This window comes from Pterocles gutturalis, unplaced genomic scaffold (assembly GCF_000699245.1).
Source record: "Pterocles gutturalis isolate BGI_N339 unplaced genomic scaffold, ASM69924v1 scaffold2594, whole genome shotgun sequence".
NCBI classification, from domain to species: Eukaryota; Metazoa; Chordata; class Aves; order Pterocliformes; family Pteroclidae; genus Pterocles; species Pterocles gutturalis.
In genome coordinates, this window is record NW_010127861.1 from 12,936 (window position 1) to 27,373 (window position 14,438).

Genomic DNA, 14,438 nt, shown 5'->3' on the forward strand with positions numbered 1-14,438 from the left:
AGGGTGGGACAGAGATCCCCCTGCAGCCATGGAGGAACCCACGCTGGAGCAGGTGGATGCCCAAAGGAAGGCCATGACCCTGCAAGAAGCCCATGCTGGAGCAATCTGTTCCTGAAGGACTGCACCCTGTGGGAGGGATCCATGTCAGAGAAGTTAGTGGAGGACTGTCTCCTGTTGGAGGGACCCCGTGCTGGAGCAGGGGAAGAGTGTGAGGAGTCCTCCTCCTGCAGAGGAAGGAGCATCAGAGACAATACACGATGAACTGACCGCAACCCCTATTCTTGATCCCCCTGTGCCCCTGGTGGGGAGGAGGTAGCAAAATTGAGAAGGTGTTTTAAAGATTTGGGTTTGTTTCTCATTATCCTACTCTGATTGGTAACAAATTACTTTTTTTTTTTTTTTTTTGCCCAGTCCAGTCTGTTTTGCCTGTGACCATAATTGCTGAGTGATCCCTCCCTGTCCTTGTCTTGACCCACAAGGTTTTTACCTTCCCCTCCCCGCACCCCCGCCACCTTCTGGTTCTTCTCATCCCACTAGGGGGAGGGAAGACTGAGTGAGTGGCTATGTGGTGCATATTGCTGGCTGGGCCCAAACCATGACAGCTCTCTAAGGCATTATAATAACCAGAGTAGAAAAGGATGTACAGTGCAAGTAAAGAACTGCGTGGAAAATCTTCTGCATGTAATAAATGCTGCAATACTTTTAATACTTTTTAGTGCAACACTGTACAACATAGCAAATGGAGGGGCAGGCAAGATGAGGTTAGGTTTGCCTGTGAGAAAACTCCTTTACTGAAAAATTTGTAGCTGTATATGTTTCCAAATGCTGTTTCAGTTTATAGTGGAGGAGAGAAGGAGGGAGGGAAAGAAAAATCTGAGTTTTTTCCTAGTCTGAGGGCAATCATCAGATGTAGATCTCCATGTCTAAAATGAGATCTGCAGATGGGGAAAACTGAAGTGGAAGATAGAGTAAGTTAGGTACTGACTCCATGAAAAGCAAGGGCATTAGATTGAGGTGTGTGAGAAAAAGGGGGAAAGTAAGAAGCACATGTAATTTGGTGAGAGAAGGACCCTGTACAGCAGAGCAAAGAGAAAGAAGTCTGCCTGCTTATATTCAGTAATAGGGAGGAAGTGGTGGAGAACTGGCGACATGGTAGAGAAGTCCCTAGCTGTTTAGATTTTGTTTAGTTTTATTTTATTACAGAGATCAGAAAAGACTTCTTGTCAGGACAAAAAATATTTTTTCACAGCAGCAATAACAAAATCAGAGGTGGGATTGACAGATGACATCTTTAACTATCATCTGAACTAGGGTGCCTTATGGACTTCTTGTTCCGAGTTGCACCTTGATACTGAGCTCCTCATTTCTTGTAAATGTCGGGTTTGAAGGTTTTCAGTAAAATGCAGAAATCTGAACAAATCAAAATGAAGAGGCAGATTTATTGAAATAAAATGAATGGATTATATCTCCTGATTCTGATTTTTTTTTTTAAGTACTGTATCTTTCAGAATATGCAGATACACTGTTAATCTTTTTTTTTTTATGTGTGTGTGAAATGTTTAAAAGGTGTGAAAGAGCACTTGTAAAATATTAGGCATGTGCTATCCCCGACAGAGCAACTTAATTTTCATAATATTTTCTTTGATTAAGTTAATTGAGTGGAAATTTGGAAGTAATTTTCATGTGGTAAAAAACTTTGGTAAGTATCTTTTTCCTATGAGTAGTGGTGAAAACGCAGTTTGGCTTAAATGCTGCAGATGGGAGAAAGAAGGTAAGAATAGAATGTTCACTAGCACACAGGAAAGCGTATGAAGGTTATTTCAGTTTTGGTAGACTAATGAGTATGTTAGGAAATATAAAGAGTCATCACAAAGTGTTTAAAACCAACTGTGACGGTGAAGTAGATTATGTGCTTTTCTGCTGTATTGTAGATGAATTATGTTCATTGAGACTAAGTGAAGTCTTAGTTTATTGACCTGTAATCATGTTCTTAAATGTTTATTTATTTTAACTCCTTTCAAAACATCTTTTCTTGTAAACTGCAGCTCTCTTTTTTTAAGTGAGTTTATTTTAAGAGTAATGCCAATTTTTAAAATCTATACAATTGTTTTGGATTACAATGCCCTATTCTTCTTGACCCGTGATATTCTAGGTCTTCTAAATCTCTCCTTGCTGACATGCTGGCTGGCTGCACTGTCACCCTGGCCTAATGTTTTACTTTGAGAAACCTGATGTGATATGTAACTAGCATTTTAAAAACAAAAGGTGGCAGTTGCATTCCAGTTCTTTCATTTTGCAGACTACTTTGTGCAAGTGCATAAGTGAATGTCTCTTGTGGAACCACTTTGTCTTAAAAGAAATTTGGTGTAAAAACAGCTTCTCTGTTCTGTTGTATTAAACTGTAGGTTACTGGCAGCCTATACATAACTGATGTTTCATAGTACCAGAGTCAGTGTTATTTTCGCATTCTTTATTTGCTTTGAAATTATTAACCTGATACTGTCCTTTTTCTTTCTTCCTTAGGTTTTAACAACCATTCACTCAGGACACAGGGCCAATATTTTTAGTGCAAAATTCTTACCTTGCACCAATGACAAACAGATTGTATCTTGTTCTGGAGATGGAGTCATTTTTTACACTAATGTTGAACAAGATGCGGAGACCAACAGACAATGCCAGTATACATGTCATTATGGAACAACCTATGAGGTACCTCACAAAAGTCTATGATGATTTACTTTTCTTATGTTGTTGCCCAAGATTTTAACCAGACTGATGAAAGCTTTATTTCAGTAAGAATTAAAGAACCTTCCTTCTAGCTTTTTTGATTTTTTTTTTTTCTTACAGAGTAGGCTTTGAAAGAGAAATATGTTGTTTAAATTAAATGGAGGACTTTCCAAAAGGTAGTATCATTAAGACCACTTTCTTTGCAAATGTAATAGCTGGATATACCTTCATTGAACGAATCCTCTGCAGAGCAAAACAGTTTTAAATTGTACTGTGAATTTTTTTCTGAAGTAGGTTGGAGTACGGGCAGTGGCTGTGTTTTGCATGATTATTTTTATGTCTCCCGGCCCCATGCCACATTTTCAACAGATTAATGCCTTTTTCACAATTTAAATCCTAAGAAATACCTATTTCAGCATGTGTGAATAACTTAATCTGAAAAGCGTATTTACAGTTTTAGGTAATTTCTCCACTATATATTCTAGTTAACTCTTTATGTGTGTATTAGAGCCAGTGTTTTCAATCCTCCCTTGGAAGTTTTGTTCACATAAACAGGCAAGTGAGGAAGCAAAGTGTTACTTAAATTAGGAAGAGAATCAGATTTATGGGTCTATATATTTATTTTAATGCCAGCACAATAGGCTACTTGTAAAATTTACTGTGCTTAAAATAGAAAAAATATTGCAATTTCCTTCTTGGGTTATAAATATTCCAGGTTTTTTGATTATGTTGTTTGTTTATTTTTTTAAGACTACCACAGCAGCGCACACAAGGGAAAGTAATTCCAAATCCATTACTACTTAAAATTATTTAGCTCAGATCAAGCTTTTAAATTTCTTTCTTTGTGTATTAATTGAAGAAAATATTCTAAAAATCTCTGTTAAAAAAAGTGGGGGGTGTATAAAGGTGGTGTGAAGAAAGAAAATGGCTGAAGTACTACCAGAAGTAATTTTTGATCATGTAGTGAAGCTATCCTTACAGTTTTAATTACGCATATTCCATTAAAGGTTTTGTCCAAAACACCTTCTGTCTACAGGATTACTTTGTAGAAGTGAACCTTGTGGTGTTCACTCAGTTTCTGGGATTTGTGGTTTTGGTTTTGTCTTGGTTTTGTTTGGTTTTGCCTAGGTTTAATACAAGGCTATATCTTCAGTTTTGCAAGACATGATTCTGGATTCCAGGCTTGCATTGTCTGCTTTTATTTTTGAGATTTGTTTTGGTGGTTGGGAAACTACTGTTTCCTTTGAACACCATGAGATTTTATGGCTCCCAACTGGAAGCTTAAGCTGCCTTGGTTCTTACTGAAGTTTACTGTATGTTGTACTCTGTATGCTAGTCTGTGGATTCTGTAAATTGATTTGATGTTCTTTGTATCTCAAATAAAATTTGCCTTTTCATAAGAACATCTGGAGACCGAGATGCTATTTCTTAAAGCTGAAATGTCCTTGTTGAGGAGGGGGTCTGTCAGGTTGTTGCGTTGTGACTTCCTGAGCAGCTCGTCCCTGGCTCAGTTGATACCTCTGTTTCATGGCTAGCTAGATGTGCATATTATTGCTATATAAAACATTTTTGAGCTTGAGAATGGTTATGGATACTATGCTGAGGAGACATGAAGGTAGTGGTAGAGATATTATTAGAGCAGTGGGTTTGGGTGTGTAAAGTTTGGGGTGATGGGCTAAGCTGCTCAGAGTATGGCAAATAAGAGTGGCAGCATAAAAATCGTTGTGAGAAGTCACTGTGGTGGTCTTAAGTTTTGATGTGCCTGAGCTTGGATTGACCAACAGTTTGTTTGATTACATGAAGTGGCTGACAGCAGGTGGTGCTGCAAACCATTGATCAAACTGGGAAAATCCAGTGAAAGCAGTTGCCGGTTGTGCTTGTGGGTCAGGAGTGGTAATGGAGGCTAGAACATACCCCTTCCAACCTGTAATGTGAGATGCTGGTTGTCTCTTTGCAAGGTGTCATCAGTAAAGATGGTATGCGCATTGCAAGCTACTAAACCAGATGTTAAATATAAATTTGATAGGTACAACAAAGTAAATTTGTCAAAACAGACAATAAGAGTTGGAAAATATTTTAGAAAAAATATGGAGAGCTCAACAGTCTAGCAAATCAAGAAGCAAGTTTTATTGTTGTCTGTATAGAATGACTATAACTGAACAGTAGCTAGTTGTACATAATATACTACATTTCTTCCAAATCATTATCTGAAGAAAGTGTGGACATTTGACTACTGTATTGCACAGTCAAAATGGTGGTATTGGGGATGATTTTTATTCAGCAAATAATGTTAACAAGGGCTTTTTTGTTGTTTTGAATGACAATAGTGTGATACTATTTCAGTTGTTTATACTGTTTTTAAACATGGTTAATGGAAAGGATCTCAAAACCCCAATATGACATTGAATATTTTAACAACTGTGTCTCTTATTGAAGCTATTTTTCTGAGCCTGTTTTGCACTGGGGTTTAACATGTCTAAACTTGTGTTCTCTCCAAAAAGTCTTCGAAAAGTTAGGTTTCGAAAACATTTCGGGAGTACATTTTATAAAGACTATAAAATTCTGTTACTTTGTCTTAAGCCTGATATTTGAGTATTAAATACATGTATTATTGTGTGGCATAGCACACCTTTTTTTTTCAGTCTTGGCATATGAAAGTATAATAGAGGTTTTTTAAGCAGATGGCTGAGATACAACTTCAGCTTCTGACATAACACAGCTTTGTCGTTGAGAGGTTCCTGGAGTGGGAAAATAATTTCAAAATGCCATGACAAAATGCCCAGCTGTATGTAACCACATCATCATATTAAATATAGAACTTGACTCACTGGATTCTCTAAATAACAAAAGCTAACATCATCCACCCCGAGCTACTAATTCTAAATTTGAATATGGTTTAAAGTTATACTGTGCAGAGTTTGTGGCAGTTCAAGATGTTACAAAAACATCTGTTTGAAACAGAGGAATGTGGAAAATTGTGTAGATTGTTATGAACTGTGTGATAACTGGACGGTTGTTTTTAATTCTGAGGGAGAATAGAGTAAGTAGAGAGGGGGAGAGAAGTTCTTGAAATGCATTTCTGGATAATTTGTTGTTTATACAAGGCCATTACAAGTTTATTTTTACTCTGCCAAATGCTTTTCTTTGTTGCCCTTCATGTTAATTGCATTTCAGAAAGATAATGTACTTTTATCGACAACTCTTACCTTCCTATTTTCAATACAGTAAAATGATCATATAGCTATGTATTTCTTAAATTAAATAGAAAACAATATTTTAGTAAAAAGGATTTTATATATATAATGTGTACTTGTTGAACTTAAATATAGTAACAATGACTCTTAATTATTGGAGTCTGCACTCCTCAGTTTCTCTATTTTAGTGCTTATAAAGTACTGAGTATGTTTTTAAACACCGTGTGTAAAATTGGCATGTTGAAGTGGAGACACGTACTGCACTATTACACGTATATTGTGAAATAGTATCAGCGTGAACAAAAATAAAATAGAGCTACTAGAAATAAGAACTTGCTGTGTTATACTACATTCAGCAACATTCTTGGAACAAAGTAAATGTTGTAAAAGAAAGCTCTGCATTGAAATACAGCAAAAATGCTGGAAGGATTTAGTGGATTGAAGAACAATTGCTGGCTTTTATAACTACACTAATAAAATTAATTTGAATGTATAGTGAAAAACACTTTTCCATATGTTACCCTAACAGGTTGACAAATAATGATCACAGGTCAGAAGTTTATTGTTGCATTGTTATTACAACCTTGGCTTTGCTCTGCTTGTTAGACTTCTTGTTTGTCAGCAGTGAGATTTGGCACAGCACACGTTGTCTCAGTTAACATACTGAGCGTTACAAGAAGAAATGCTGAATGCTGAATCCTGCAGAGATTACTTTTGTAATCCCACTTTAGGTAGAGAGATTTACAGATATCCACAGGTTACTTTTAGGAGTTGGGGAGGGGGAGAATATATCATCACGTAAAACGTGTTAGAATCCCTCATTTGCTCTGTGTTGAATTAGTGTATTACACTGTTATTGATTTTGTAGCTTTATACATTTCTGTGAAGTTACTGGTAGTAGCAGTAGTGTAGGAAAAGAAAAAATATTGCTAGTTTCTGCATTCACTGCTGTGTATTTAAGGGACAGCATGTAAAAACATGATGTTTTATGTGCGTTCATTGACCTGTGGAATTTAGCTTGACCATTATGGTTACTTGCCTCTTTATTTTGTCTTAAGGAGGCCTTCTTGAGTGAAGCCATACATGTGAGACTCCATCTGGGTCTTCCCTAGTTTACAGTAGGTGTGAATTCAGGAAAATGGTGCAATACAGTGCTCTCTTAAAAAGTAAAAAAAAAAAAATGCAGTGAGGGAGCAGGTTAGTGACAGCCTTTAATGCATAATTGCTTCAGGGAACTGTTTTGAATGTAAAGGAATGGCCCAATAGGAATAAAAGCTATCTAGTATGTTCATGTAATTCAGACTTCTGAGGGTTTTGTTTGTTATTGTCTCCTATTACTTGATAGAAAATAAATTCAGCTTCTATTGAATTATTGCAACAGATTGATTACCTGTCTAAAAACTGACTGCAGTAAATGCATGTTGCTTATTAAAAGATAATAGAAATAATAAGCTTTGACCTATAAATATTTAATCTTATGTGACATTCCACAGTTTAACTTCAGTAGTTCAAAACTTTTCTTGAAAATGAAGAAACATTGGCATTTTTCCAGTTTTCCTGTTTATTTAAATAGAAAGCTTGACTTGAATCATAATTGCTTCAGTCTTTACTGCTGCTCAAAATGTTGATGCTTTTATTTTCAAATTTATGGAAGTGTATAAATACTTTTCTTCTTTTTTTTTTTTTCTTTCTCTGAGCAGATTATGACAGTACCAAATGATCCCTATACTTTCCTCTCTTGTGGTGAAGATGGCACTGTAAGATGGTTTGATACTCGAATCAAAACAAGTTGCACAAAGGAAGATTGTAAAGATGTAAGAGTGAAATCTTTTAATAAAGATGACCTAAATGTAGAGCTGTACATAATACAAACATAGGATATGAATTCTGGTAAGGCTTTTAGAAATAATAGATTTCAGGGTCGTTGGTGGAGATGACAACATGTTTCCCAAGAAACAAAAAAAGTTTGGGGAGTCTTTCTTTTATTTTTTTTTTTTTAATTTTATTTTATTATCTGCTTTGGCACTTTTTAGTTTATGAACTTGGGTGTGAGACTGCTGATATGATAGAAAAGGTTCTGTGTTGAAATTGAATTTCTGGGTCTGCTTTACATTAGTTACTCTAGAGAGCAGAGTTGGAGGCAAAAAATGAGCCTTGAAAATCATCTGCAGCCTTGTGTTCTTGAGCATCTTTTGTCCCTCTGTAAGAAAATATTTGGTACTGAATTATACTAGATCAAATTAGTCACTGGTATTACTCCCTAGAAGGTAAGGTATTGGTGGTGTCCACTGTGTTTGGATTTCAGAAGCAGTTTTAATATTGAATTGGAGAAAAACTGACACCAAAGTATGTATTGCTACTCTTGATTGATTTTATTCTGCTTTGTGTATATTTACAAGTTCTAGGGGTTTCTTTCTTTTCCTCTTTCTAATTATCTGCCCATGGATGAGATCTATTCTAATTCTATAAATTAATTTAGACTGTTTCTGTGTATTTGGTGCTCTTCTGACTCAACAGTTATCTGTGTTTCCATAGGAAAATCCAAGGTGCAAGCTAGTTTATGAATGTTGTTATGCTTATATATTCTTAAATGTTTGTTCCTGTGTTTTGTTTTGTTTGTTTTCTTATTCAGTTGATCCTGTGCTATGTTTCTTTCTCTGATCGTTTTCCTTCTCTCAGTGGCTTTTCTGTTTGGCATATTTACAGTCTATCTTCACAGGGCCAGACCTAGTTTTTTTTCAAAACCTCCTTGACTAATGGGTGTGCGTCCTAAACTAAAAAAATAGAATTATACTTCAAATGTTCAGAGCTATTATTTGAATGCTGTATTTTTGTTTGTTCCAGGATATTTTAATAAACTGTCGGCGTGCTGCCACTTCTGTTGCTATCTGTCCACCAATTCCGTACTATCTTGCTGTGGGTTGTTCTGATAGCTCAGTAAGGATATATGATCGGCGAATGCTTGGTACAAGAGCAACAGGTAGGAACCATACCTTACAGTAAGCTTTTCTAACCATTTGCAGTTCCAATTTCAAGGCCTTTTTTCAAAGTAGATGGTGAATGACTGAAATGTCATACTGAATGAAATGCAGCTTTCTTCTCTGAGAACTATGCTTTGCAATAAGAGTCATTTCACTCTAATATTTGTTAATCTAGAAATCTTCAAGTGAGTAAAAGAGGAGATGCATGTCCTAAATTCTCAAAGTTCATATAGTGAACTCCTTTCTGATTTATGTGTAGATACAGGTTTTCATTATTGTTCTGTCAATGTTCTTAGGTTCCACAATTTCCATTTGTACTGAATTTTGACAGATAGCATACACACACCATCATGTGATGGGTATGTGATATATTAATATTTTTGCGTGTGTGCATGTTCATTCATCTTTTTTTTTAAGTGTACATAGTGTTTTTAAACAGAAGTATAAAATACGAGCAAGATCTGATATGTCGCTATTCAGATCCAATTTAATGCAGAAGCTATAGGATACTTAGCTTTTCTCTGGTCGTCTTTAGTTGAATGTTAACTAAGAAATAGATTGAAAATATTGAAAATCTGCAATAGTAAATGTTTCTCTCCCTGTCCCTCTACTTGCCCCCTCCCCCCTGCCTTTTTTTTTTTTTTTTAAATATAGGGAATTATGCTGGCAGGGGCACTGTTGGAATGGTGGCACGTTTTGTTCCTCCTCATCTCAATAACAAATCCTGCAGAGTAACGTCTCTATGTTATAGTGAAGATGGTCAAGAGATCCTTGTTAGCTACTCTTCAGATTACATATACTTGTTTGATCCCAAGGATGACACAGCACGAGAGCTTAAAGTTCCTTCTTCTGAAGAGAGACGGGAAGAGGCAAGTGATTAAGATAACCGGTTTTCATGTTTCATGTTTTTTTTCTTGTGGCACACATATCAGTTGTATTTCCCTTTAATCTTAAATTAATGTTGCTGTTCATAGATTGAGATGTTACAAGAAGATTGTGTTACAGAATTTGTGCATTTGCATATATTTAAATATTTACAGTGTTTTGTCACGCTGGTTTTCTCTTTTGTCTGGTTTCCCTCTCCTAAAGATGAGAAGGCATCTATGTGAACCTCAGGTTGTAAGACAGCAAGGGTGGCAGGTCACTCTTGGGGTGTATTCTCCATTAATTTTCCATACCACCAAAAGCTTATTCCTTGGAATCAAGTATAAATACTCTGTTAAAAGTTATCATTTGATGACAGAGATAAGGGAGTACAAAATGTTTAGATCGAGGTGAGCCACTGCTACTGAGCGGTATTAAAAGTTTCAGCAGTGTAACCAAAACACAAGCAGCTTATTACTGGCTCAGCTACAATGATGCTGACTCTGATTTTCTGATCAATATAAAACAAAGCTCTTAACTACAGTGAAGTTATGTGTCTCCCCTCCACCCCCTGCACTTCCCCAACCGTTCACCCCTTTTTTTTCTGGTATTATGTTCACCCTTTCACAAGCTCCTCTGTATCCCGAGGTCGTTACCTTTAGTCTGAGACCAGGCCCTCAAAGGAGTTTACAATGAGTTGTCAGCATCCTGCTGTCTTCACTGGGAGGGGATGAGTGTGATGATAACGATAATGATTTCTTCCTTCTCTTTGCTGGGAGAAGCGTGATGTTGATGTTTTCTTTCTTCTTTTTCTTAGTCTGCTTGAAGGCCATTTTTATGTTTTTCAACATGTTTTACATAATGCATTTTCTTCATTAGCCTGCTAATATGGCATGCTTTTTATTTTAAATGCTTGTTCTTTGTCCTTGTTGTTACCCCTAAAACAGTTCTTGCTTGAGTCCAGCCTTTACAGTACAGTTAACAGCCGACAGCGAGTTGCTGAAGGGTGACTCTGGTATCCTCCTGTACCCACACGTACAGGATACTTGCTTTCAGCCCATGCCTGTACTACTTATGCTGCTCCAGTATCCTGTGGTTATAGCTAGTTCTTGCACAGTTTAACTCGTTGGTGTTCCTGTGTGTTTCAAAACTGGTAACAAGAGATTTTACACCACACATCTAAGCAAAACTAGGGGCAAATTAGGTGATAATCACCTGGGTACTAGGCAGCTAAAAAAGAAAGCTCCAAGCAAGTGCAGTCCAGACAAAGTCTGACAAGTGTGAGGCTTGTGTTGTTAACTTCATATTAAGCCTATGGCCTGTTACTAGCAACGATCATGCTGTATTTACTGGGTACAGGCTGCTATTACTAGTCCAAATAGTGTTGGTCAGAAGTGGGTGTAGATTTGTAGGACTGAGGAAGAATGTCCAGCTGAGTTATGCTGGTACCTTACTAAGGCAAAGAGGAATCCAGAAAAATTATGTGAATGAATGGTTCTGCACTTTTCCCTTTCTTCTGTGTAATGTTAATCTGATGTGAAGTAATTTGGTGGAGAACTGACAGCCCAGTTACTATAGAGAGAGAAGATTGTGACCACCTGTTAATACCAGATCCCGTGTATTCTTTTCTTTTGTAGGCACAGAATATGTCCTGTAATCTCTTTTTCCTGTGTGATTTTACTTAAAAGCCAGGCTGAAATAAAAATAGCATTTACATTGTCTAGAGTAGAAAGAAGGTAAAGCTTTCTTCCTGAATCTGATGGTTCCTGAAAGTTAACACTTCAATATGCCATCACTGCGGGGGTTTTGCATTTAATTTAAAATTGCCAGCACAACTGTTTACTTATTTTTTTTTAAGTCAGAAATATTCAACCAATACACTTAATTTCAAACTTCCTTTCTGAGTGTTCAAAGCACTAGCTGTTTCTTTTCCAGTCGCTGAAATTAACACTAACTGTATAGTGCTTGTTTTACACTTCCTGACGCAAAAAAAAAAGTGTTACAGAAATGTTAAAAACCCACAGGCTGAAAAATAAGCTAAAGTTTATGTTCATAAAATTTATTTGTTTTGTTAATGTCTGATTGTTTTTTCCTTTTGCTTAATTGCAAATCCACATTTCATGAAAGTGAAGCTGATATGTAGTTTTTGACATGAAGAGGTGAATATTTTTGCAGAATTCAGGCTGAATTCTGGAAAACCTTAATTATTATTGTTCAGTACGCAAGGACCCAATTGACATAGTAAAAAATAAAAGCTGCATTAGTTCCGAGAGTCATTGATTTAGACTGAACTTGATTTAGTCATTGATTTAGAACTGCATAGCTAAAACTCTTCCATTCTGTTGAGACTGTTGTATTTATTCGTAGTTGATCTGAATGTATGGCTGACATTCCTTTTTTTTTTTTTGGTGACATACAAATTTATGTAACTTAAGAAAATTGAGATACTGTATTTATATTTAGACTTAGAATTCTGTACTATCCAACATAAATAACTTTGTAATGCTTTTCTCCCCTTTTTTTTTTTTTTTAAATTTTATTTTGTTTCTAGTTACGGCAACCTCCTGTTAAACGTTTGCGGCTAAGAGGGGATTGGTCAGATACTGGACCAAGAGCAAGGCCTGAGAGTGAAAGAGAAAGAGATGGTGAAGTGTTTGCCTTTGTGGGGGGGTTGTTGTCTTTGCTTGTGTGTTTTATTTTCTTTTTTTGGGTGGTGGGGAGGGTTGGTTGGTTTGGGTTTTATTTTCTAATTTTTCTTAAGTATTCCTGAAATATGCAAGTGCCTCAGATTAAACTCTCTGTTTTAAGAATCAGCCAGCTCTTAAGATGGTTTTCTTAGAATTTAACACAGAATGCTATTCTACAGTGATTTAAAAAAAAAAAATCTAAATTGAAAATACTCTTACCAGAAAAAAATATGTTTCTTCAGTTAGAGTGATGTAAATCAAGGGGAGCTTCATTGTCATTGGTCATGTAGTAACACAGATACTTATTTCCCTTTTTGTAGTCAATCAAAGTTACAAATTAAATGCTCTGTAATGGTTCCATTAGAGGACTGGAGTTCAAAGCAGTAGGATTCTAATACTGTATCTTTTACCTTTTCTACAGAACACATGTGGTGACTAAATTATGCTTATATTTTCATGTTTGTAATATATTACTCAGTTACTTAATGTTACCGTATACAGAGCATTTCCAAAGCTATTCTTTAGTGTTAGAAAATGGGATACGAAAGCAGGTCAGAGGATGCTTTGTCACTCATCTTACTCTTCATCTAATGATGTGTTTCTGGTTAAATCTGACAGGTTGTGGGGCTGCAAGTATTTGTTCTAGTTTCATTAAATCTGTCTCCCTTTTCTGCCTACCATTTCCCTTTCCAGATTTTCTGTATTGATTTTGTCTTCTTGACTCCCCAAACTAGAATATTAGTGTCCAGCTGTATCAGACTAATGGTCCATGTAGAGCAGGATTCTGTATCTGACACAGGCAATGGGAGATGATGTTTAGAGAGAGAACATGAGCCTGTCCTCTTACCTCAGTCTATTGCTTTGGTTGCTTCCCCAGTATTCAGAATTACTGGATTAGAAAGTTTAGAGGGTATGTTCCCCTCTGTTCCTTTAGAATCTGCATATGGTTCTATTGCCTGTGAGTTTCTGTAATCCCTTTTTGAACCTGATGATGATATTTCCTATGGCAAAAAATTTCAGAAGTCCAGTGACCACTATGTAGAGGAATACTTTATTTCCCTTATTTTAAACTGCTCTTTTAGCTTCATCATGTGCCTTCTTATTCTGATATCATAGGATTTGATTATTAACAATTGTACGTTCTGCTTACTTGGTGCTTTCATTCCACAGACCTTATTTGTATACCTCCTTATATTAGGGACACTTTTGCTATTGTTTTTGTTGCAGTCTTTCCCATCAAAATGACTTGTGGCTTTGCCTTTGCACAAAGTTACTTTTTATCTAAATTATTTTTTAACTAAGTATCTTCAGCGTCCTCCTAGCTGTCATTTCCCTCTAATATCAAGTAAATATACTGGGGAGAAAACAAAGCCTGAGGAGAGGATTCCTCCAGTATAGACATTGGCTAGGTTTTTGTTTTCTCAAAACAGAGCTTCAGTATCAAATAATGCACAGTAAAGATACAACCGTATAGTGACTGAGAGAGAATAGTTGTATTGCATTAGTTAGGCATGTGATGACCTGTGACTTATTTTTCTGTTAACATTTTGTTGTCCTGTCTTCCCATCATTAACCACCTTTTGTCTGTTTTCTTCAGCTGTTGCATTTCATTTTTTTTGTGTGTTTAAAGCTTCTGAGGTCAGAGCTTCTCTGCCTGGGGTACAGGAAGGGAATAAGGGATCCCAGGAAAGGGTCAGTGTGGAAATGAGGAAAGACAAGGGCATGGGGGTTAGATTGAGGGGCATTGTTTTTTGAGGGGGCGGGTTGGTGTTACCTTCCCTTCTCTATTCCCAACAGTGTCTTTCAGACTCAAGCAAATAATCTAAAAGCAAACTCTAGTGATAATATATTCAAGCTGTATCCTAGCAGTGAAGTTTATATGCAGTCCTGAAAGATAAATCAGTTGCTCCAGATGTTGATTAGTCTTTCAGCTTTTATAACATCTGTGTGGGTAGCAGCACTGACGTTTGAGAGGCATATTCTTA

The 14,438-nt window shown here is 36.4% G+C and overlaps 1 protein-coding gene across 1 annotated transcript in view; it reads left to right on the forward strand.

Annotated features, from left to right (window-relative positions):
• DCAF6 (DDB1 and CUL4 associated factor 6) overlaps positions 1–14,438 on the forward strand; it is a gene marked incomplete at its 5' end in the record, with an annotated part of 70,108 nt that overhangs the window by 9,585 nt on the left and 46,085 nt on the right. The window contains 5 exons of the mRNA XM_010079398.1: positions 2,524–2,709; positions 7,622–7,735; positions 8,766–8,901; positions 9,557–9,771; positions 12,318–12,411. Coding sequence (XP_010077700.1) covers positions 2,524–2,709; positions 7,622–7,735; positions 8,766–8,901; positions 9,557–9,771; positions 12,318–12,411 — 745 coding nt within the window. The remainder of the gene's footprint in view (positions 1–2,523; positions 2,710–7,621; positions 7,736–8,765; positions 8,902–9,556; positions 9,772–12,317; positions 12,412–14,438) is intronic.